Here is a 21,452-nt window from a genome sequence, read left to right on the forward strand (position 1 = left end):
CTGTTGATTGATTTTAAATTGAAAACAATCATTAAGTTCAATTATTAAGGTTGTTTGGAGATAAGGATTGTTGGAGGTAAGGTTGTATAAGGACCGTTTGGAGAGCAAACCGAATTATATGTTACCTTTGTTATAATTTTATCAGTACTAACAGAATATTTTTGGCAACACTGTTATACTTCCCGCTCAAATCGGCCAATGACGACTGACCATACAGTCACGTGTCACGTCTGGCCCGCAGCTCGACAGCGTCCAGGCAGCCATTTGAATTTAATTCGAATTCGATAACGAATTTGCCATTGTTGGTATTTTGTATCGTTGGACAATAAACGGGAGTAAACGTGATTTCCTTTTAATCGTGGTCATCGTGGTTGAAAACTGCAGAAACAAGTAAGTAGTTATTTTATTTTACCTTGTATATATTGATTTTAAAATTATTAGATTAGATCTGTATCTGGTTTTGGTTACTTTGCTATACTGCACCCCTTGCCCTTGCAGCTTGCATGCATGGGTATTTTTATAGGTGGGTCGGAGGGAAAAAATCCATAAAAATGACTTTGGGTGGTTTTTTTTGGTAATTAAATTAACTTGTGTTTATAGTTAAGGTGCGAGGAGCAAATTGTACAGATATAAGTACATAAATAGAACTACCGATAAGTACTTCAAAAATGTCTTATGTGGGTGTGGAGTTTCTCGAAAATGGTGCAATGGGTCTTGTCCATGCCTCTTGGCTTTCTCCTCTAAAACGAGAAGTTTTTTGGCCTCCATATAAGTCTTCAAAAAGTTTTAATAAAGCACTGATGATTGCCGAGGAGCCAAATCAGAGCACATGGAAACTAGAACCTATTAAACGCTCTTTTTTTGAATGTGGTGTGTATAGAATAAAGTTTTTTTAGTAGTTTATAATTTCTATCTAGGTAGTGAATGTCAAAACATTTACTAAATATCAAAAGGTCTAGTATATCAATTGTTTTGACTGCTCACCGACAATATTGTTTTTATTGTAAAACATTGATCTATGGAATCATGGCAGTACAATTTTTATATTTTATTTTCTTAATTATTTTGGTAGTTGTGCCAATAAAATGATAAACCAGGCTTTTCAGATCAAGGTATTTGTCTTATAATAGCTTATAATAGATTTAGTAGATATGCAGAGTATTTCTGACTACTTCGGTGGTACAAAACTTCTTGGAAAGGCTAGGCATATTTCCTTATAAGCTTCTTTAAATTTTTACTAGAAATGCTGCAACTTTTCACTTTAAATCTTGCTTTCAAAAAGTTAAGTTTTTCTACAAGAAACTAAATTAGGTGATAGAGGTTTTAGGGACACTTATTCATATATACCAACTGTCTTATAAATCAAAATAAAATTTATTGTGTAGTACTCGCGCTGCTCTGTTGGTTTCCGAACGCACTTACAACAACGTCATGCTACGACTTATGTCACTGTCATCGATATAGACAGATGAGAGGTTAGAGGTTAACTTTCACTTTTTCGATTGAGAACAGAATGATTATGTATTATGTTAGGTTTAAAATCCTAAATTATTATTATTATTTTGTCATCCTGAATAATTTAATAAACTATTGAATTTACGAGTAGGATTTATTTATATTCTACAACGTCAGAAGTGGGATTTGAACAAAGTGCCGTTATTTAACCGGATGTTTTAAGATTTTCATCACGATGCATACCAATGAGGAATTTGAACGTTTCATGGCCCAACAATTCCAACCTGGAGATGAGAATGACATGGGGGCTAAAGGACAACAATCTCCAACCACCCCACCAACACCCGGACTCTCTGTACAGGGCGGCCCCTCAAATAGCCCAAACACTAATGCCACCGATATGTCATCTCAGTTTATGTCGACTATTACCATGCTTATGCAGCAGAATAGTCAAATGTTAAGTATGTTACAATTATCACAACAACAGGCACCTTCATTTACGAATCCTAATGTAAACCAAGTGCCAAATTTTAACATTATGCCTGATTTATCAAAGAGCATAGACGTTTTCGACGGTGAAAAGGGTCCTGAAGTGGCAAGTGCATGGTTGAGTCAATTAAGAAGTATGTCACTAATCCATCGTTGGCCTGATGCCTTTCTGCTGCAAACAGCCAGAAATAACTTAAAGGGAGCTGCTAGATATTGGCTTCAAGGTAAAAATGAGGAACTCACTAGCTGGGATCTGTTCGAAACTGCATTTAAAAAGACATTTATGTTTGAAATAAGTAAATCTGACAATTGGAGGAAGATGCAAAGTCGCCATCAGCTGCCTACAGAAAATGTGAGTGTTTATTTTCATTCTAAAGTTGCATTATGTAAAGTACTTGGCCTGACTTTCATGGAGACAAAAGAACAGGTAGCAGTTGGTTTACATTCTAGAGACTTAAGCAACTTCATTATGTCCAAACATCATGATGATGAAGACAACTTGTTTCGGGACATTGTAAGTTATGAACGTGTGGTCAATGCTCGTCGTGTTAGACAAGGTGACCGTACTAAAGAGCAGACAAGTCTCGCCAACACTGAAGGAGTTTTAAGCAACAAACCACCAAGGAAAGCAGGGAGCCACGTACGTTGCTACAATTGCAATACTCCTGGACATGTGGTGTCTGAATGTAGGAAGCCATTAAGACCAAAAGGATCCTGTTTTACTTGTGGTGCCACTACACATCAAGTAAAGGATTGCCCTGCTAATAATCAGAGGCCTGCTAGAGGAGACCGTACAGCACTGATGGTACAAGAAAGGCCTGTTCCTGCTATGATGGTTAATGTGCAGTTGAGTAAGAATAGTTTTAAAGTAAGTGTTGAAGCTATTATTGACACTGGAAGTCCTATTTCATTGATTTGTCATAGTTTGGTTAAGAGTGTGGATCTTTTACCAGAAACAAGATTTGATAAAGTTTATGAGGGCTTGAATCAGTCTAAATTAAACATTTTAGGTACTGTTAAAGTCTTACTGAAAGTATGTGAAGTAGAAGTTGAGCTTTATTTTAAAGTGGTGCCAGATTACACCATGTTTAATAAATGTCTGCTTGGTAGGGACTTTTTGGCTTTGAAACAGCTTTCCTTTGTTATAAAAGGTAACCAAATTTTGATTACACCTAATAATGTTGATTCTCAAGTATACCCATCTAATGAAATCGAACAGGAAACATTAAACATTCTAAATATTTCTTATGTTAATCCGCAAGAAGTTTGCTTAGATATTAATCCTGAACTACACCTAAATCAAAAGTTAGAGATAGAAGATGTGATGAAAAAATCTTATTTTGAACCAAATCGACCTTTAGAGCCTGCTATTAAATTTCAAATGAAGATTGTAGTTAATCCTCAACATGCTCCATTTTATTTCAAGCCTCGTAGGCTATCATATGGAGAAAAGTTGGCTGTTAAAGATATTTTGAATGATTTAGAAACAAATAACATTATTCAAAAAAGTAACTCTGAGTATAGCTCACCAATTGTATTAATCAGAAAGAAAACTAAAGATCTTAGGTTATGTGTAGACTACCGCTTTTTAAATAAAATAACTTTACGTGACAATTACCCAATGCCAGTTATTGAAGATCAAGTTGAAGGACTTAGAAGTAAACGATACTTTACTATACTAGATCTTAAAAGTGCATTTTACCATGTTGATATTGAGCCTTCCTCTATAAAATATACTTCTTTTGTATGCTTGGACCAACAGTGGGAATTCTTGAAGATGCCATTTGGGCTAAGGAATAGTCCAGCTACTTTTATGAGGTATGTACATCAGATATTTAGTGATTTGTTGAGAGATAAAAAAATCTTATTGTATATAGATGACATTATGATTGCCACTGAAACAATTCCAGAAAATTTAAATATTTTAAAACAGGTTTTGATGTTATTAGTTGACAATAAACTTACTCTCCGTCTTGATAAATGCCACTTTGTAATGACAGAAATTACTTTCCTGGGTTATACCATCCGAGCTAATAATGTAATGCCGAGTGAGGAACATACAAAAGCTATTAGCAACTTTCCATTACCTCGTAATGCAAAGGAGCTTCGCAGCTTCATTGGTTTGGCTTCTTATTTTAGAAAATTTGTAGAAAATTTTGCATTGATTGCTAAGCCTTTGTACTCCCTCTTAAAAAAGGACACTCCATTTAGTTTTGAACAAGAACAGTGTGACAGTTTCAATAAAATTAAGAGTATTTTGGTCTCTAGGCCAGTTTTATGTATTTACTCACCATTGGCAGAAACACAACTCCATTGTGATGCCAGCTCACTGGGTTTTGGGGGTATAATTATGCAAAAACAAGAGGATGGTTTGTTTCACCCTATCTTTTATTTTAGTCAGCGTTGTACTGAGACAGAGTCCAAATTGCACAGTTTTGAGCTAGAATTATTGGCTGTGGTTAATAGCTTGAAAAGGTTTCGAATATATTTGCAGGGTATAACTTTCAAAATCCTTACAGATTGTAGTAGTTTAACTTTAGCCTTGAAGAAAAAGGATATACACCCAAAAATTATGCGGTGGAGTTTAATTTTAGAAGAGTATGATTACACATTGGAACATAGAGATAACACAAGGATGCGACATGCAGATGCACTTAGTAGATGTTTCAACACTATATTATTAGTGAGTGACCTACCTTTTGAGACTACTTTAAATATTAAACAAACGCAGGACAAACAAATAGTTCAGATTAGGAAAGATTTAGAAAAAGTGTGTGACAAAAATTTTGAGCTAAGGAATGGAGTGGTGTATAGAAAAGATAAAGGTTCTTTATTGTTTTACGTACCAAGTACTATGGAACATAATATAATTCGAAGTTGTCATGACGACTTAGGTCATGTAGGAGAATCTAAATGTTGTGAGGCTATTAGACAGACTTATTGGTTTCCTGATATGCGTAGGAAAGTAGGAGAATATATCCAAAATTGTCTTAAGTGTATTGTGTATAATAATAAAAGTGACAAACCAGAGGGATTTTTACATAATATACCAAAAGGAAATAAACCTTTCTTTACGATACACTTAGATCATTGTGGCCCTCTAGAGAAAACCAGTAGACAGAATAAACATTTATTTGTAGTGGTAGATGGATTTAGCAAATTTATAAAACTGTATGCTTGCAGGACAACAAGCACAAATGAAGTTATCAAGCATTTGACCAGTTACTTTAGCTATTATAGCAAACCCTTACAAATTATTACAGATCGAGGTTCGTCTTTTACTTCAACAGCATTTAAATCATTTGCAGAAGATTTAGATATTAAACATGTTTTAGTTGCAGCCGGTGTTCCCCGAGCGAATGGCCAGGTGGAAAGATTTAATCGAAGTGTAACTCCTATGTTAGCTAAGTTAAGCGAAGATCCTAGGAAGTGGGATCTCCATCTGACTGAAGTCGAATTTGCTCTAAACAACTCGGTTAATAGATCGATTGGTGACACCCCATGTAAGTTGTTATTCGGAATGAATCAAGTAGGAACTATCAGAGATATTTTAAAAGAAATGTTGCATGAAATTACTGAGCAAAATTCTGAGCGTGATTTCTATAATTTACGTAATAGGGCTGTTGAAAAAATTGAGAGGTCTCAAGCTTACAATAAAGCTTATTATGATCAATCACATCGTAATCCTGTTGAGTATAAAGTTGGTGATTATGTTTCAGTACCAAATATTGATGTAACTGTTGGGGTAAACAAAAAATTGTTGCCAAAATTTAAGGGCCCCTACATTGTTCGTAAAGTTTTACCGAACGATCGGTATTTAATATCTGATTTAGACGATTTTCAATTAACTCAAAGACCATTTACCGGAGTGTTTGATGCGGCTCATTTAAAATTATGGTCTGATAATGAGCCTAAAGATGTGAACTAACTAATCTTGTTGACAGTAAAGATTCATGCTTAGTAAGTAAGTTTATGTTATGTATTACAGTTCTCTCTTATGTTATAATTACTGTTTTGATTTGATGACTAATTATGTGAAACATTATGTTAGTTACTAGACATACATTTATGCTATTACGAATTTATGTTGTAAAAATATTATGTCTTTATGCCCATCTTATGCAGATTACTTATTACTTATGTTGAGTTTCTGATACTTATGCCAGATTTATGTACTATGACCAAACTTATGTATTATGACCTTATGTAGTTATTTATGATTTAGAGGATACTTTCCTGTTTATTAAGCATTATGTCGGTAGTTGAGCTTATGTTTTGAAGTTTAGAGTTTGTAAGTTTGATTGGATCAATCAAATGTCAGGTATGGCCGAGTTGTAGTACTCGCGCTGCTCTGTTGGTTTCCGAACGCACTTACAACAACGTCATGCTACGACTTATGTCACTGTCATCGATATAGACAGATGAGAGGTTAGAGGTTAACTTTCACTTTTTCGATTGAGAACAGAATGATTATGTATTATGTTAGGTTTAAAATCCTAAATTATTATTATTATTTTGTCATCCTGAATAATTTAATAAACTATTGAATTTACGAGTAGGATTTATTTATATTCTACAATTGCAAATTATTATTTACAGATGATCTTGACAAAGCCAGACGAAAACTAAAAAAGTGTGAAATCACTTCAGACATAACCTCTGAATCAGAGGTGGAAAATAAAAAGAGAACTAGAATTAAGAAAACTCGCAATTTCTTGTCTAGTTCTTCAAGTGGTTCAGAAGAAGAATTGCTACTGAAAAGACCACCCTAACTTCCAAAAATAAAAACCACTTCAAATGTGAACAATTTTGGTATGTATATTTTGAGAAGTTCAGATTTACTCTTTATTTAACTTTTTTAACCATAAAATAGTTTTATCTTTAGAATAAGTTTGATACATTCATATTTATTGTACTAAACCTGGGTTTTGTATAGTTAGTTTAATTGCTAATCATGGTTTAACTCAAAATTTTATTTTGCAGTAGCAATTAATCCACAAGGGAGCCATTATTCACCAGCTGAAAGCGTCATTGCACATCAAAGCATCAGTAATAATTGTAATTTAACACCATCAACTTCACAATCAGTCAAGGAAAATTCAGTTCAGAGATTAAATGAAACTGCATCCGCGGGTAGTAAGTATTAATGTACATTTTAAAGTGAACCTTCTAGAACTTTACAAAGTCGTCAACTTTCAGGTTTCGAAAAGATTTTCCATGAAATAAGCAAATTACGAGAAGAACTTAAGGAAGTAAAAGGTTTGCTTAAACAGTCGAAAAACTGTATAACTGTTAACTTGCCAAATGATGCACCAGTCACCTTCCCTTTAAATGATTTTGAAAGCTTTCAAATACTGGAACAATATTTGGGCGCAGAAGAAAAACATAATGATTTGGTAAGGTGCATTAGTCAACATGTATACAAATATGTGCTTATTGTTTTTGTTTGTATTCAAGGCTTCTTACTTTTCATCTCTGGGTGGCAATGGAATAACAGCCAAAGTTAATAAAATTCTTAGGTTTGCAATCACCAATAGTTTAGCATCCAAGTTTAATTATGCAGGGCAGAGAAACCAGAAAGTAGCTTTTGGAGACACCAAACTAAAATCAGTGATTACACGTAGGATTATTTCCAGGTAGTTTAATTTTTATTTTATTTATACTTGATTGTTGTTTTAGGTGCCATTCAGATCAAATGCCCAGGTGTGACTGAAGTTGAAATAGAAAATGCCATTGAAGTATGGCTAAAACATTCAAAGCAGCGAATGGAAAAGAAAAAAACCGTTAATATTGCTCCTGATAATTAAGGTTTTTGTTTTTTATTTATAATGTCAAAACGAAAGTTAAAAGAGTTAGTTGGTCCAAGACAGCAAAGTAGGAGAGTTTTAAAAGCTACTAAAGAAGCTTTCTCAGAAGCTTTCAATAGTAACCTGTGTAATACTGAAGAAAACTTTGTCATTAATTTTATTGAAATTGACCATACCGAGCATGATTTAAATAATTTAAACTTAGAAATTAATGTTGAAAAAGTTGCCTTTGATAGATCTGATGGTGAACTCTCTGATAATAACAGCTCTTACAACTCAGACACTAACAATTTATTAATTTCATTTGAATCCACATCTCCTTTAAATTCTGTTCACCGTCATAAAACAGCTGACAGTCTTTCTAAACAACTATCTGAATGGACTGTTAAGTATAAAGTTTCCCATTCGGCTCTAACAGACCTTCTTCATTTGCTGTCGCCATACCATTCTGAGCTTCCTTTAGATAGCCGAACATTATTAGCAACTCCTATTTGTACACCATTACATAACTTAGAAACAGGGCAGTTTTGTTATTTTGGAATTCAGAGTGCACTTTTGAAAATTGTCCCAAATAACTTTGTTGGAAAAATTAAATTAAGTTTTAATGTTGATGGAATTCCACTTTTCAAAAGTTCCAAGTCACAACTCTGGCCCATATTAGGGTTGGTAACAAATATTCCAAATAATTCGCCTTTTGCAGTGTCAATTTTTTGTGGAAAAAGTAAACCAAAGCCTTTGCAAGATTTTCTGAATCCTTTTATTATAGAGTTGAAGAGTTTACTACAAAATGGATTTGTTGACAATTTTCAGAACCATCTTGAAATTGAAGTTCATAGTTTTGTGTGCGACGCTCCTGCCCGTTCTTTTTTGAAAGGTACTAAAGCACATACAGGATATTCTTCTTGTGATAGGTGTGTAGTTCGTGGAGAATACTATAAAAATAAAGTGGTTTTCAACTCTCTTGTATCTCAAAAACGTACAGATGAATCTTTTCGTCAAGAAATTGATGAAGATCACCACGTTTCACATACTCCACTTTCTGAACTTCCAATTGATTTAATCACCACCTTTCCAAATGATTATATGCACAATGTTTGTCTGGGAATTGTCAGAAAGTTAAGTAACTTTCTGACAATTCCCAGACTTTAAAAGTTAGGTTGCAACACCAAAAAGTACAGGTAATTTCCCAACATTTACTTGATTTAAGAAAGATGATACCTGTTGAATTTAATCGTAAACCTCGTTCACTTGAGGAACTTCAATACTGGAAAGCTACTGAGCTTAGAACTTTTCTTATTTATGTAGGTCCAATAGTTTTAAAGGATGTTGTAAACATTGCTGTTTACGAAAATTTCTTGGCATTTCACTTTGCTATTTCAGTACTTTTATCAGATCGGCATATAAAAAATTTGGGAGTCGCCTTGGTTAGAAATATAATTAACGTTTTTATTGATCATGTAAAAGTTTTATATGGTTTAGAATTTATGGTTTATAATGTTCATTTGTTGTCTCATATTTGTGATGATGTTGATATGTTCGGAGTGCTTGACAATTTTTCAGCTTTTCCTTTTGAAAATTATTTAGGACAATTAAAGTTATTAGTAAAAGCTTCAACAAATCCTCTTCAACAAATTCATCGGCGGCTCCACGAAAGAAATTTATTGATTTCAAGCTCTAACTCCCAGCTCAAAACCAAAATTGAATTGAATTTTCCGCATTCAAGAGGGCCTCTTATATCATCAAATGAGAATGTAAAATGGCATAAACAGTTTGACAAAGTAAACTTTTATAATGTGACTGAACGAAAAATAAAAGTATAGCAGATAGTTACTGTTTTAATATGCAAGGAAATAAAGTTATGCAAATACATAATATCACAAAAACTCATGATAACGAAACTTATGTTATTGGCAGAGAATACCTTGAATATGATGACTTTTATACATATCCCTATGCATCAAGTAAATTAAATATATTTGAGGTTAAATCCTTGTCTGAACTTAAAGTATGGTCAATCAAAGAAATATGTGGCAAATGTATGGTATTACCTGTAAAACATCTTTTTGTAGCTATACCTATCATTCATTCAGTATTATGAATATTTTTGTTGTCAATAATTAAGGTAAATTATTATTGAAGGAATTAGGATGTTCCCATTACAATGTCACTCATTTTAGAAACGATATGTATACTGTATGTTCTCAGACTTTAATAAAAACACTTCTGTAACAAAATGATGCTGCTGTATGGTGGCAGGGTGTAAAAAGCAATATAGTCAATTTTGATGATGCTATTGAAAGTTTAAGGCATGCTTATGGCTATGCAAAGCCAGCATATCAGATATACAGGGAGCTTTATGCCAATGAACAGAAAATGTCTGAGCCCACAGATATTTTCCTAAGTAGAGCTCGAGCACTTTTATCAAGGCTACCAAATACACACCCTATACCTGAACAAGCACAATTGGACATGGTTTTTGGCCTTCTACGACCTCAAATTAGAGAGCGACTGAATCGAGAGTCATATAGTTCTTTTCGCGAGCTAACTGGAGCTGCTCGAAAGGTTGAGCAGACTTTAGAAGAGAAAAAATCTCACTCGAGACCAAATCAAAACAATGAGACACGACATGATCTTAACAACCTCAAAGTTAAGACACAGTGCCAGTTCTGTAAGAATTATGGTCACACTAAAACTGAGTACAGAAAACTTGCCAGGTTGACTGAAACTACCAAGTCAGTTACACCTCAAGTGCCCTCTCATAATCCTCCTGAGATTAAACCTCAACTGGTTTGCTATGGTTGTGGTAAAGTAGGCTTTGTCAGGAGTAATTGTCCTGCTTGTAGAACTACTTCTACAGCTGCCCATGCTTTAGAAACTGAGTATTTGTGCCAATCTTTTGATACTAATGCACAGAAAAGATCCATGATAGAAATTGAAGTGTATGGTTTGACTGGATTCCCAATGGTTGACACAGGAGCTAAGACTACCATTGCCAGCTCTTCTTTAAGAGAGATATTTCTCAATAATCACTTACCATACGAAAAGAGGCTACTTTCTATGATTTTGACAGATGGAGTAGAACGCTTAGTTGAAGCCTATATTTTCCCTTCTGTCACTGTAACTGTAGGTAAACGCCAGATAAGCACCAGCTTTACCTCTGTTTTAAACCAAGAAAAGACTCGAACCCTACTTGGTATTGAGTTTATCAAAAAAGCAGGAATAAAACTGGACCCTGCAAACAACAAGTGGACCTTCAATGACCAGGATGATAAATACTTCGACCTAATCCCCGAGCAGAACTTAAAACTGGTTCACCAAACAGAGGAGTGTAGCAGTATAACTACAACTGACCAACTTGTTAGCACCCAAGTATGCTCCATGGAACTACGATCAGAAGAAGACCAGAGCTTAACTAATGAGCAGAGAGAGCAGCTAAACATCCTTCTAAATAAAAATGCTGATCTATTCAATCCCAGTAATGCGACAACACCATTAGCTGAACATGTAATCAAGGTCACTGATGACACCCCCATTTCTGTACCCCCGTACCGAATGTCGGATCCAAAAAAGCTTATTTTGAAAAGAGAATTGGACAAATTACTGGAGTTAAACCAAATTGAAGAGTGTGAATCAGCTTACGCTTACTGTTCACCAGTCGTCCTTGTTCCCAAGAAAAACGGCGAAACAAGGCTCTGCGTTGATTATCAACGCCTCAACGCTGTGACAGAACCGGACAGATACCCCTTGCCGAGGCTTGATGACCTGTTACATATGGCTAAACGCACTCCGTTTATGACAACACTTGACTTGAAAAGTGGTTACCACCAAATAGGAGTTAGACCCTTAGATCGAGACAAAACGGTCTTTATAACGCCCTTTGGATTGTTTAGATACAATGTCATGCCGTTTGGGTTGCGCAACGCGCCCAGCACCTTCCAAAGAATGATTGACCGTTTCCGGGCAGGGTTACAAAATGTCACAATCTTAGCTTATCTTGATGACATAAATGTCTTATCCGAAACCTTTGTGGAGCACCTGAGAGACTTACAACTGACGTTCGACCGTTTGCAGCTGTTTAAACTATCTCTGAACCGAAGAAAATGCACTTTTGCCTGTGACCAAGTCAGATATCTGGGTACGCCCCAAGGAATCAAACCCAGTCCTGAGAAAGTGACAGCTATACTGGAAATGAAGCCTCCCACCAATGTCAAACAATTATTGACATTTCTCCAAACTTGCTCCTGGTTTCGCAGATTCATAAGTAATTTTTCCGAAATTGCCAGACCCTTAACGGACCTAACTAAAAAGAAAGCTCAATGGAAATGGGAAAACGCCCAAGAGAAAGCATTCGACACATTAAAAAGGCTGCTGACGGAACCGCCAATCCTCAGACAAGCCGACCCAAGCATGTCATATGTGTTACGAACAGATGCCAGCGCGTATGCCATTGGGGCAGTACTCCTCCAGGGGGAGGGAGCGGATGAAAGACCCGTGGAATATGCGAGCAGACTCCTGAACGCAGCGGAACGAAACTATGCAACAACGGAAAGAGAGGCGTTGGCCGTGGTGTGGGCAGTTGACAGATTCCGAGGATATCTAGAGTCATCAACAGTAGTCGTCAAGAGCGACCATCAGCCGCTTAGATGGTTACTCTCCCTAAAATCACCAAATGGACGATTAGCCCGTTGGGCTCTAACTCTTCAGAGTTACGACTTAAGAATAGAGTATATCCCAGGACGCTCTAACGTGGTAGCAGATACTCTTCTCGACCGCCACTAGTAAATGCCGAAATTGGATTGGTGACAGTGGATTTGCCTACTGAGGCCGCTTCTGAAATGCGGAGACAACAGTTAGCTGACCCAGAAGTGAGGAAAATTATCAATTGCTTCGAGAGTAAATTACCAGACCAGACTGACTACAAGCGGTGGACAGAACGAGGTTTTCACATGATAAATGGAATTTTATACAGATTTGCACCTGATCAGGATCAGGAAGAACCTCAACTGATTGTGCCACACGCCGAAATAGCCAAAATCCTTAAGGAGTATCATGATGACTGTACTGCTGGACATGGTGGAGTGGAACGGACAATTCTACGCATACTAAGGCGGTATTATTGGCCTGGATTAAGAAGAGATGTGACCAAATATGTGGCAAACTGTGACAAATGCCAAAAATTTAAGGCCAGCAACTCAAAGCGGAGTGGGCTTCTGCAAACTCCGGCTCAGGCTCAGAGGTTTGAAGTATTGGCCATGGATCTGTTTGGACCTCTACCCGAAACAAATGAAGGTTATCGCTGGATCTTCATAATTGAAGACCAAGCCAGCCGTTGGCTAGAAATCTTCCCAATAAAGAACGCCACCGCAGAGAGTTGTGCCAAGACTTTAATAGAGGAAGTTATACTCCGCTTTGGAGTGCCCCGTCGGATAATAAGCGACGATGGAACACAATTCGTCACATCAATAATGCAACATACAGCGCATTGTTTGGGGTTTGAACAGAATTTGATACCCGTATATCATCCAGAGGCAAACCCGGTGGAAAGACGCAACCGAGACCTCAAGACTATGCTAGCCATTTACGTCCACGACGACCATACAAATTGGAGTGCTGTGCTGCCAGCGATTAGGTTTGCAATGAATACTGCGGTATGCCAAGCCACGAATTATACACCTTCATTTTTGACATTTGGTCGGGAACTACGCACCCCAGACGACGTACAACGGGATATGAGAGACATAGTAAACTCCGACAACTACAACCCGCAAATCACTCCTTATTTGACCCAATTAAGCAAAGTTCTTCGAGAGGCCCGAGAGCACCATGAACAAATGCAGGACAGAAACAAAAAGTATGTTGACGAGAAACGAAAATATGACGAACTCAAAATTGGAGACAAGGTGCTTGTCAATACCCATGTTCTCAGCAACACGAAGAACCAGTTCACGTCAAAATTCGCCCCTCGAAGAGACGGACCCTATCTCGTGGTAAGAAAGGACAGCCCAACTACCTATGGAATCGCAAGTGTAACCGAACCAAGCACTATACTGGGCAAATACCATATATCCAGTCTGAAACGGTATCAAGTGGATGAGTTAAGCGCTGAGCCTGAAGTACAGCCAATAAGGCCTATACGAGGAAGGGGACGTCCCAAAATCCAAACCTTGGAAGATAACGTAGCCCACGAGGACGAAAACAATATTACAGAGTGCGATGAAGACCCAAAACTACCCATTGAGGAAATAGATCGTAGAATAAACCAGGGGGAGACCAAACCGCACGAGAAGGAAGAACTCCCGAAGAGATCTGAAGAAAAGGGGCGCCCAGTACGACTTCGTAAGCCCCCTACCCGATGTACTTGCTGCCAATAAAATTTTAATCGAAAACCTCACGAGGACGTTCGAGGATTTCGAAGGGGGAGTCTGTAACAAAACTTAATACGGACCTGCCTTTACAATATCTGCAACACTAAAGTACAACCCTGTACTGACCGACAGCCGACAGCGCCCGCCGGCCGGCAAACGAATTAATATAAGTTTAAGTAAGGTTAAGTGTGACTAGCATGTGAGATAAGCTTGGGAGAATAAAGTTTTCCAATTTTAAAAGTGATTTACTCATTTTTACTGCTTAAAACTCTTCTTCCCTGGTAGCACGGGATTTACAGAAATTCCCGTCTACACTTCTAGATTTTCAACAATGCTTTAGTTTTATTTCTATTTTTGCGTTGATAAAATGGCAGCGCTCAAATATTTTTTTTTGATTGTGACGTAAAAATCACGTCACATTTGTAACGTGAATTTTACGTCACATTTATGTCGTCATTGGTCCGAGACATTAGGAAGTCATTTTAACGTCATTTTCACGTAATTTAACTGGTCATTTCTGGTCACTGTATGACTAGTTTTTGACGACAATTTCACGTGTTTATGTTAGCTGGGTAATAAAAAGGTTAAAACAACATATAACAAACTAATTACAGACACAATTGGGGAATTGTCAAGAAACGTGCGGTCGGGCCCACAGCTAGACTGCAACAGAACGCATAGAATGACCCACTGACCATTGACCCACAAAAAGTTGTTTTTTTTTTGTGTCCGTTAAATATAAACATTTAGCATATTCAGGTGTATGAATGAGTGTAAGCGAGAATTATCAATGTTTATTTCCACAAAGAGTTAGATCGGTCTGTTCATAAACATGTCAATCAAGTTCGAATAAATGACGTTTAAATTTTGGGTATCAGTTCTAAAATTTACGGCTTTGTCCCTACACTTGTTTATCCACAGCATTTCGGAAATCACCCGTTTTTTGTAATTCACTGCACTATCCAGTATCTTCGGCTGCGAAAAATCAAATGTGTGGCCGTTGTTTTGGTAATGACACGCAAGAGCCGTTGTACCTTCTCCTCCATTATGTGTCAACCTAGTACAATCATATTGATGTTGTTTTAGTATTAGGTTTAATTTATTTTTTGTTTGCCCAATGTAGTTATTGTTACAATCTTTACAAGGAATTAGGTAAACTACGCCAGATCTCTCCAACAGCGGAATTTTATCCTTTAGCTTTGAGAACAGATCCCCTACTGTTTTTTTGGGATATGTGACTAATCTTATCTGGTCATTATTCAAGATTCTCGTTAGTTGGTTGCTTAAACCTGAGATTAAAGGTATTTTATAATAATGTAGATCAGGTTCTGAATTTGGTGTTGTCTGATGTTGATTGTTACGTTGGGCACGATAGTCCGATTGACTTAAGATTTTGTTAACTACGATGGAGGGATATTCATTAAGATTAGCAATATGTCTGATTTTATCAAAGTTAGTCTTCCAGAACTTCTCGTGGCTCAACTTTGTGACTCTATTCTTCAAGGACTTCAATATGGCAATTTTCTGTGATAGGGGATGCGTAGACTTGAAATTAATAACTCTTCCAGAGTGAGTTGGTTTCTGGTACAAGTCAGTAAGAAGGGTATTGTCATTATTTCTAATGACTAATACATCCAAAAATGGAATACATTACATTAGCATTACACAGCATTAGGTCCTAAATTTGCACTGAACCACACTAAGGCTGATTTTCCAATAGTTAACATTATTAAGGACATAGAATTTGTTATTGACCTGACCCCTGATATTGACAACAAAAATAACTTAAGGGCTCGTTGTACAAATGCCATTAGTAACCATGCTTATAAACTCAAATCTGCGCAACACAGTGATTGTTATACTAGGGCTTTCCACCTGTCCAAAAAGTTCTTGAAAGAAAATGATAATCTCATAGTCACAAGGGCCGACAAGGGCAATGTCACAGTATTGATGTACAGGGATTTTTATGTGAACAAAATTGCAGAATTATTAAATGACCCTGAGACTTATAAATTACTTACGAAGAACCCCACTACGTCTTACGAAAATAAAATTAATTATCTAATTAAAAAAATGTATAATGACAACTGTTTAGACAAAAAAACCCACGATTATCTAATAACAAAAAATTCATTACCACCTAGAATTTACGGTTTACCTAAGATTCATAAAAACGACACTCCCCTTAGACCGGTAGTGTCGTGCGTACAGTCACCATTATATAAATTGTCCAAATATTTAAGCAACATCCTTTCAAATATTAACCACTGGTTCAAGTATTCAATCACTAACTCATTTGCACTGGTAGAGGAAATAAAACAAATCAACGCTGTCCCCGATGGATACGTTCTCATATCATTAGATGTGAAGTCACTGTTCACCAATATCTCAAAAGAATTGGCTATATCGTCGAGATAAGCAAGTATTGTAATATCAGGTAATCCAATTCGAAATTTGTCAATTAACCTCTGAAAGGTCGCTGGCGCTGTCTTAAGCCCGAAAAGCATGCGCTTGAAACGAAAAGTGCCAAATGGAGAGACAAAAGCAGTTTTGTCTCTATCGGAGGGTTTCACTGACACTTGCCAATATCCTGACCGCAGATCTATAGTAGACATAAACGAAGTAGGTCCGGTGGCATGAAGAAGATCGTCCATTCGTGGTGTTGGATAACAGTAAGAAATAGTAATGCGATTTAAAGCACGGTAGTCCACGCAAACGCGCAGTTTGCCGTTCTTTTTGGGTACTAAAACCACTGGCGCTGAATACGGAGACTCACACTCTTCGATTACTCCTTCCTGAATCATTTTATCCAGCTCCTCTTTCAGGTATTCCTTCTTCATAGGTGACATGCGATAGGGCGGCGATGACGTTGGTTCAGTCGAAGTTAGATTTATGGAGTGCTCTGCGTACGGAGTCGGTTCTGAAAAAACTTCAAAAACATCATTGTTGAGTAATATTAAATTTTCTAGCTGCAGGCGTTGTTCATCCTCGATTATGTCTCCACTAGCTTCATCATCTCGAAGGTGTAGGTGTTGATTTAAAATATTAATTTCACAATCGTGTTTGGACTGAGATGGTGGTGTACAAAATTTGTAAAAATTCCCAGGTTCTTCTGCAAAGGCCCATCTCATTCGAGGTATATCCAAAATAATATTTGACATTTGTATGAAGTCACATCCTAGTAATGTTTTTGAGTTTGTGTACTCAGGCATTGCAATAAAGAACATTGTCAAAAGTTTGCTCTGCACTTGTACTTGACATTCGAAGCGAACAGCATGTACATTACGAGGTTCCCCATCTGCAAAAGAAACTGTCAAACTTATTTTCGTAGAGGGACAGCTAACTTGTTTTAGATGTTGATACAGCTTTTCACCGGCAATACTGTACTTTGCTCCAGTATCGACAGTAGCAAGGCCTCGCAATCCTGCAATTTCAATCTCAAGAAGGGGTTTTTCATTTGAATATGAACTTGAGCAAATTTCAAGGTTTAAAACATCCACAGAATTGGTCTCAGATGGACTGGGTCTTTGAGTTCTTCGGCACTGTGGACAGTTACTGCGAAGGTAACCAGCAAGTCCACATCCATAGCAAGAAAAACTGGGTTTTACTGTGGAACTCGAGGTGGAAGTATTGACAACTTCCGTAGGTTTTGTAGACGCATATTTACGACATGCTTCAATAGTGTGACCAAAATTATGGCAAAATGTGCATTGCGGACGTGAAGGTTTAAATTTCTCCTCATCTTTCACTTTGGGCGAAGAGTTACTGAGATTACTGTCAAAGTTTTCTGAGAAGTTAGCTTCAACAGCTCTAGCTTTTGTAATTAACGTTTCAAAAGAATTAATGGAATCACGTGGCACATTTCGTCTAATACGACTATGTAATAGGCCATATATCATGTCAATTTGACTCTTTAAAGGTATAGGCTCATCAGCTGATGGTAATTTGGACAAAAGGGCTCTTGCTTTATTCACAAATATATCTGTAGGCTCCATACCTTGTTCTTTGGAGAACAGTTCACGGTAAATTTGATATGGAGGCTGGTTTCTTCCAAAAGCATGTTGCAAAGCTTCCATGGCATCTTTCCATGTTGTCACAGTTGTTTTTGCACTTTGCCACCAGGTTGCAGCATCACTGTCTAATAGCATGGATAAACCGAGAAGTGCATTTGCATCAGATACATTTGCACACTGTTTGTACACTGAAATGCCATCGATAAAGGCATCAACACTGTCTGTACGTTTTCCCGAAAAGCGCGATTTGCAGTCCACAAAGTTTCCTTCTGGTATGAGTGCAGGCACCGGTTCCACGTTACGGGGAACGTTTATCTTTTTCCAGCCAGCAGTTGTTGTAACATTTCCTGTGTCATTACGACTTTTTCCATTAACAGGGCACCAAAACGTTGGTGATTGGCGGCAAACTAAGCCGAAAAGCTGACGCAGAGAATCAACAAGATTGCTCCGAAAAGTCAGGGCAGCCACTTTGTAGCCGGTTTACGTTTTAAATCCTTTATTTCTAATTCAAAGTATAAAACTATCTACACAACAACCTTCATAATCCTATTTTTGTCACCCGTCAGTTCAGTCAATTCTTCCGAAAAGGCACTGTCAAACGTCAGTCTGTCACTTTGAAGTCCCTGCAACCCGCCTTACACCGGCTTGTACGGTGGGCTGCATACCTGGTCGCTACAACATATTATTTACAACTATATAGAAACTAAAACTAAACTGGGACAAACACCGACTTACAGAGACTGGCAGTACATCTGCAAACTTGGCGACACCATCAACAATGCCAGAGGAGGAGCAACGGTACTCCTCAAACCAAAAGTAAGACTAGGAAAAGCAAATCCCCCCCACCTTAACAATCCCTTAAATGAATGTTTTCACTTCACCATACCCTACTTAAACGACCTACTGCACGTATTTTTGGTACATATTCATCCTCATTCTAATATAGTACAAAATATTTTGACCAAAGCGTGCCTCTACAAATACGCCATTATTATAGGAGACTTTAACCTTAACCGAAACAAAACAACTTAACGGATTTTTAGACAACTCGGACTTTACAAAGCAACATACACCACCGACATCCTGATGCCTGAGAACCAAGACTCCACGCCTGACATTTTACTACACACAAAAAACCTTACGACTAACATTAAAGACATACAATTAACCAATGAACTTGGATCTGACCACCTAGCTATAACCTTTAACACTGATCTACAGCAAACACAACCTGTTCCGCGCACTCGACGTGATACTAAAAAATTGAACTTAACTAAAACTGGTATTGAAAAAGTGAATAAACACTTAGACGATTACATTCAGTCACAGCCAGAACTTACTTCCATAGAGGCTTTACAACAACAACTTACTTTGGCAATTGAGAAGTTTACACCGGAATTAAAAAATTCATTTTTTCAACATACATTGCCTAAATTTATTTTAAGACTTATCAAACACAAGAGGGAACTTTACAGACCATACACACAAACACAAAATAACGATCTAAAACGAACCCTCAACAACCTAAACAGTAACATTAAAACTTTAATTGAACAATACAGACAAGACAAATGGCTTGAAGCGTGCCAAGAAATAGAAAAGGACAACGGAAAGTCCTACTGGCAAAGAACAAAAAAACTAGCGCAGTACAAGAAAACTAACACTATTGGCTCTATTGACGAAAACGGACCCACATAGCATAAAACGGACATTCACATCTATAGTATATTCTTAGAATATTTTGAAACGAATATGAGGCACTTGATATTCTTCGAATGTACTTAGTATATTCTAAATCGCATATACATACCTTAGAATAACACGTATAGCCACAGTATATCCCCAAACGCATATTCGGCGCCGGATATATTTTAATATATAGACAGTACATTCTCCAATGGATATTAAATATCTGAAGCTTAACTGTAAGATACCCTGTTCATTTTCGAGTTCAAACTATAAATTGAAAAACTATAAAAAAAGCTTTTAAATTTAAATACATATATATGCAATAATTTTAGAAATGAGATTTTAACAACGTATATTATCATTCAATGTCAATGTTCCGTGAATTATTAGGAACAAGTCGTTTTGAATATAAATAAATGTAAGTACATAATTAATATTTCTGGGTTCTCAGCTTTAGAAATAATAAAGGTTACTGTGCACTGTTCGGCCGTTTAGCGTTTAGCGAATTGGCGCGCTGGGTAACCGTCGTGGCTCGCTGCGCTGGCATAGAAACAGTAGGCAAGCGTTTTGATTGGTCAAATGTCTGTCTTTGGCCTTCAAACCGCCGTCGTGCGGCGAGAACCGTCGAAAACGTGTGTTCTAATGAATGCATCGTGGCGTGTGGCGTGGTATCCTACTCCAATACTCCATTTTGTTTCATTGGCGATTTTCTGCGACTTGGCGGTATACTTTTACAGTTTTTTATGGACTTTCAGTTTTTTCGGTTGTGAACTGTGTGAAACAACGATTGGAAAAGGTATGTAAAATAATATGTTTTTCAACTTTTTAGTTTGAAAATACCTATTTTCCTAGTTTGAATATTTTTTGTTGGCATTTGAACTTTGCATCATTATTTATTGTGTAAATATGTCTTCACCTGTTAAAAGAGCCATAAGATGTGGAACTAGTAAACGATCTTTTCAGAGGGTCATTGCAAACCAAACTGAAATGGATTTACTGGCATCCTGCAGTGACTTATCATACATAAATAATGATGTCAATGCTACTAATAATCCAGTAGCTCCTCCTTTTATTCCTGGTAAAAATAATAATAAATCTACGAACTCATCTGTCTCAGAATTTCTAGATCATCATAGCTCAGATTGTTCATCTTTTATTGAAACATTTAAAACCTCGAGTAAACCTCAAAGACATTTTGAAATTCTGGATGTAGTTAATCAGAGTAAAGAAAGAGATGAAACATGTGAGAAACATAAGTTTAATTAAGGAGCATCTATCGAAACATTTAGTCTTGATAGATTTGCAGAGATGGGCTATAGATAATAAAGTTCCTCATGTAGTATTAAATAAATTGCTGAATGGTGTTCTCCGAAAGCATTTTCCTCATTGTGATTTTCCAAAAGATTCTCGAACTTTACTTAAAACTAATAAAAAGGTAATTCATTTAAAAGTCACAGACAATAATTACTGTTATTTTGGAATTGAGAAATCAATAAATCTTCTTTGGGAGAGACACAATAATCAAATAAAAAATTATGGAAACATTGACTTGGCTATTAATATTGATGGGTTACCCTTGGCCAAAAGTTCAAATAGTGTGTTTTGGCCTATTTTAGGACTTCTAAAAAATATTC

The 21,452-nt window shown here is 36.8% G+C and overlaps 3 protein-coding genes and 1 long non-coding RNA gene across 4 annotated transcripts; all 4 read left to right on the top strand.

Annotated features, from left to right (window-relative positions):
* Positions 1 to 668: 668 nt before the first annotated feature.
* On the top strand, positions 669 to 7,751 carry LOC145737875 (uncharacterized). Its single transcript, XM_081992716.1, has 5 exons — positions 669 to 870; positions 6,544 to 6,661; positions 7,118 to 7,340; positions 7,402 to 7,564; positions 7,624 to 7,751. The coding sequence occupies exons 1-5, from the start codon at positions 669 to 671 to the stop codon at positions 7,749 to 7,751; spliced, it is 834 nt and encodes a 277-aa protein (XP_081848842.1).
* LOC145737701 (uncharacterized) lies at positions 1,395 to 2,534 on the top strand. Its single transcript, XM_081992510.1, has 2 exons — positions 1,395 to 2,296; positions 2,395 to 2,534. The coding sequence occupies exons 1-2, from the start codon at positions 1,691 to 1,693 to the stop codon at positions 2,428 to 2,430; spliced, it is 642 nt and encodes a 213-aa protein (XP_081848636.1). The 5' UTR covers positions 1,395 to 1,690; the 3' UTR covers positions 2,431 to 2,534.
* LOC145737702 (uncharacterized) lies at positions 4,981 to 6,496 on the top strand. Its single transcript, XR_014180453.1, has 2 exons — positions 4,981 to 5,213; positions 5,280 to 6,496. It is a non-coding gene; the product is annotated as an uncharacterized LOC145737702 (long non-coding RNA).
* Positions 7,752 to 7,772: 21 nt separating the features above from the next.
* On the top strand, positions 7,773 to 9,950 carry LOC145737700 (uncharacterized). The gene is given in 3 exon segments (XM_081992509.1): positions 7,773 to 8,885; positions 8,888 to 9,548; positions 9,551 to 9,950. Coding segments are annotated over 3 exon segments (2,073 nt in total). The 3' UTR covers positions 9,850 to 9,950.
* Positions 9,951 to 21,452: the final 11,502 nt, after the last annotated feature.

The sequence above is a fragment of the Ips typographus genome, linkage group LG14 (assembly GCF_016097725.1).
Source record: "Ips typographus isolate SLU linkage group LG14, UJ_Ityp_2.0, whole genome shotgun sequence".
NCBI lineage: Eukaryota > Metazoa > Arthropoda > Insecta > Coleoptera > Curculionidae > Ips > Ips typographus.

Excerpts from the sequence above, each read along its gene's own strand:
- LOC145737701 (XM_081992510.1), top strand. The coding sequence starts at position 1,691 with ATGCATACCAATGAGGAATTTGAACGTTTCATGGCCCAACAATTCCAA. Across the intron at positions 2,297-2,394 it reads ATCAGCTGCCTACAGAAAAT|AGACTTAAGCAACTTCATTA; the intron begins GTGAGTGTTTAT and ends TTTACATTCTAG.
- LOC145737875 (XM_081992716.1), top strand. The coding sequence starts at position 669 with ATGTCTTATGTGGGTGTGGAGTTTCTCGAAAATGGTGCAATGGGTCTT. Across the intron at positions 6,662-7,117 it reads AAGAAAACTCGCAATTTCTT|AACTTTACAAAGTCGTCAAC; the intron begins GTCTAGTTCTTC and ends TGAACCTTCTAG. Across the intron at positions 7,565-7,623 it reads ACTAAAATCAGTGATTACAC|GTGCCATTCAGATCAAATGC; the intron begins GTAGGATTATTT and ends TTGTTGTTTTAG.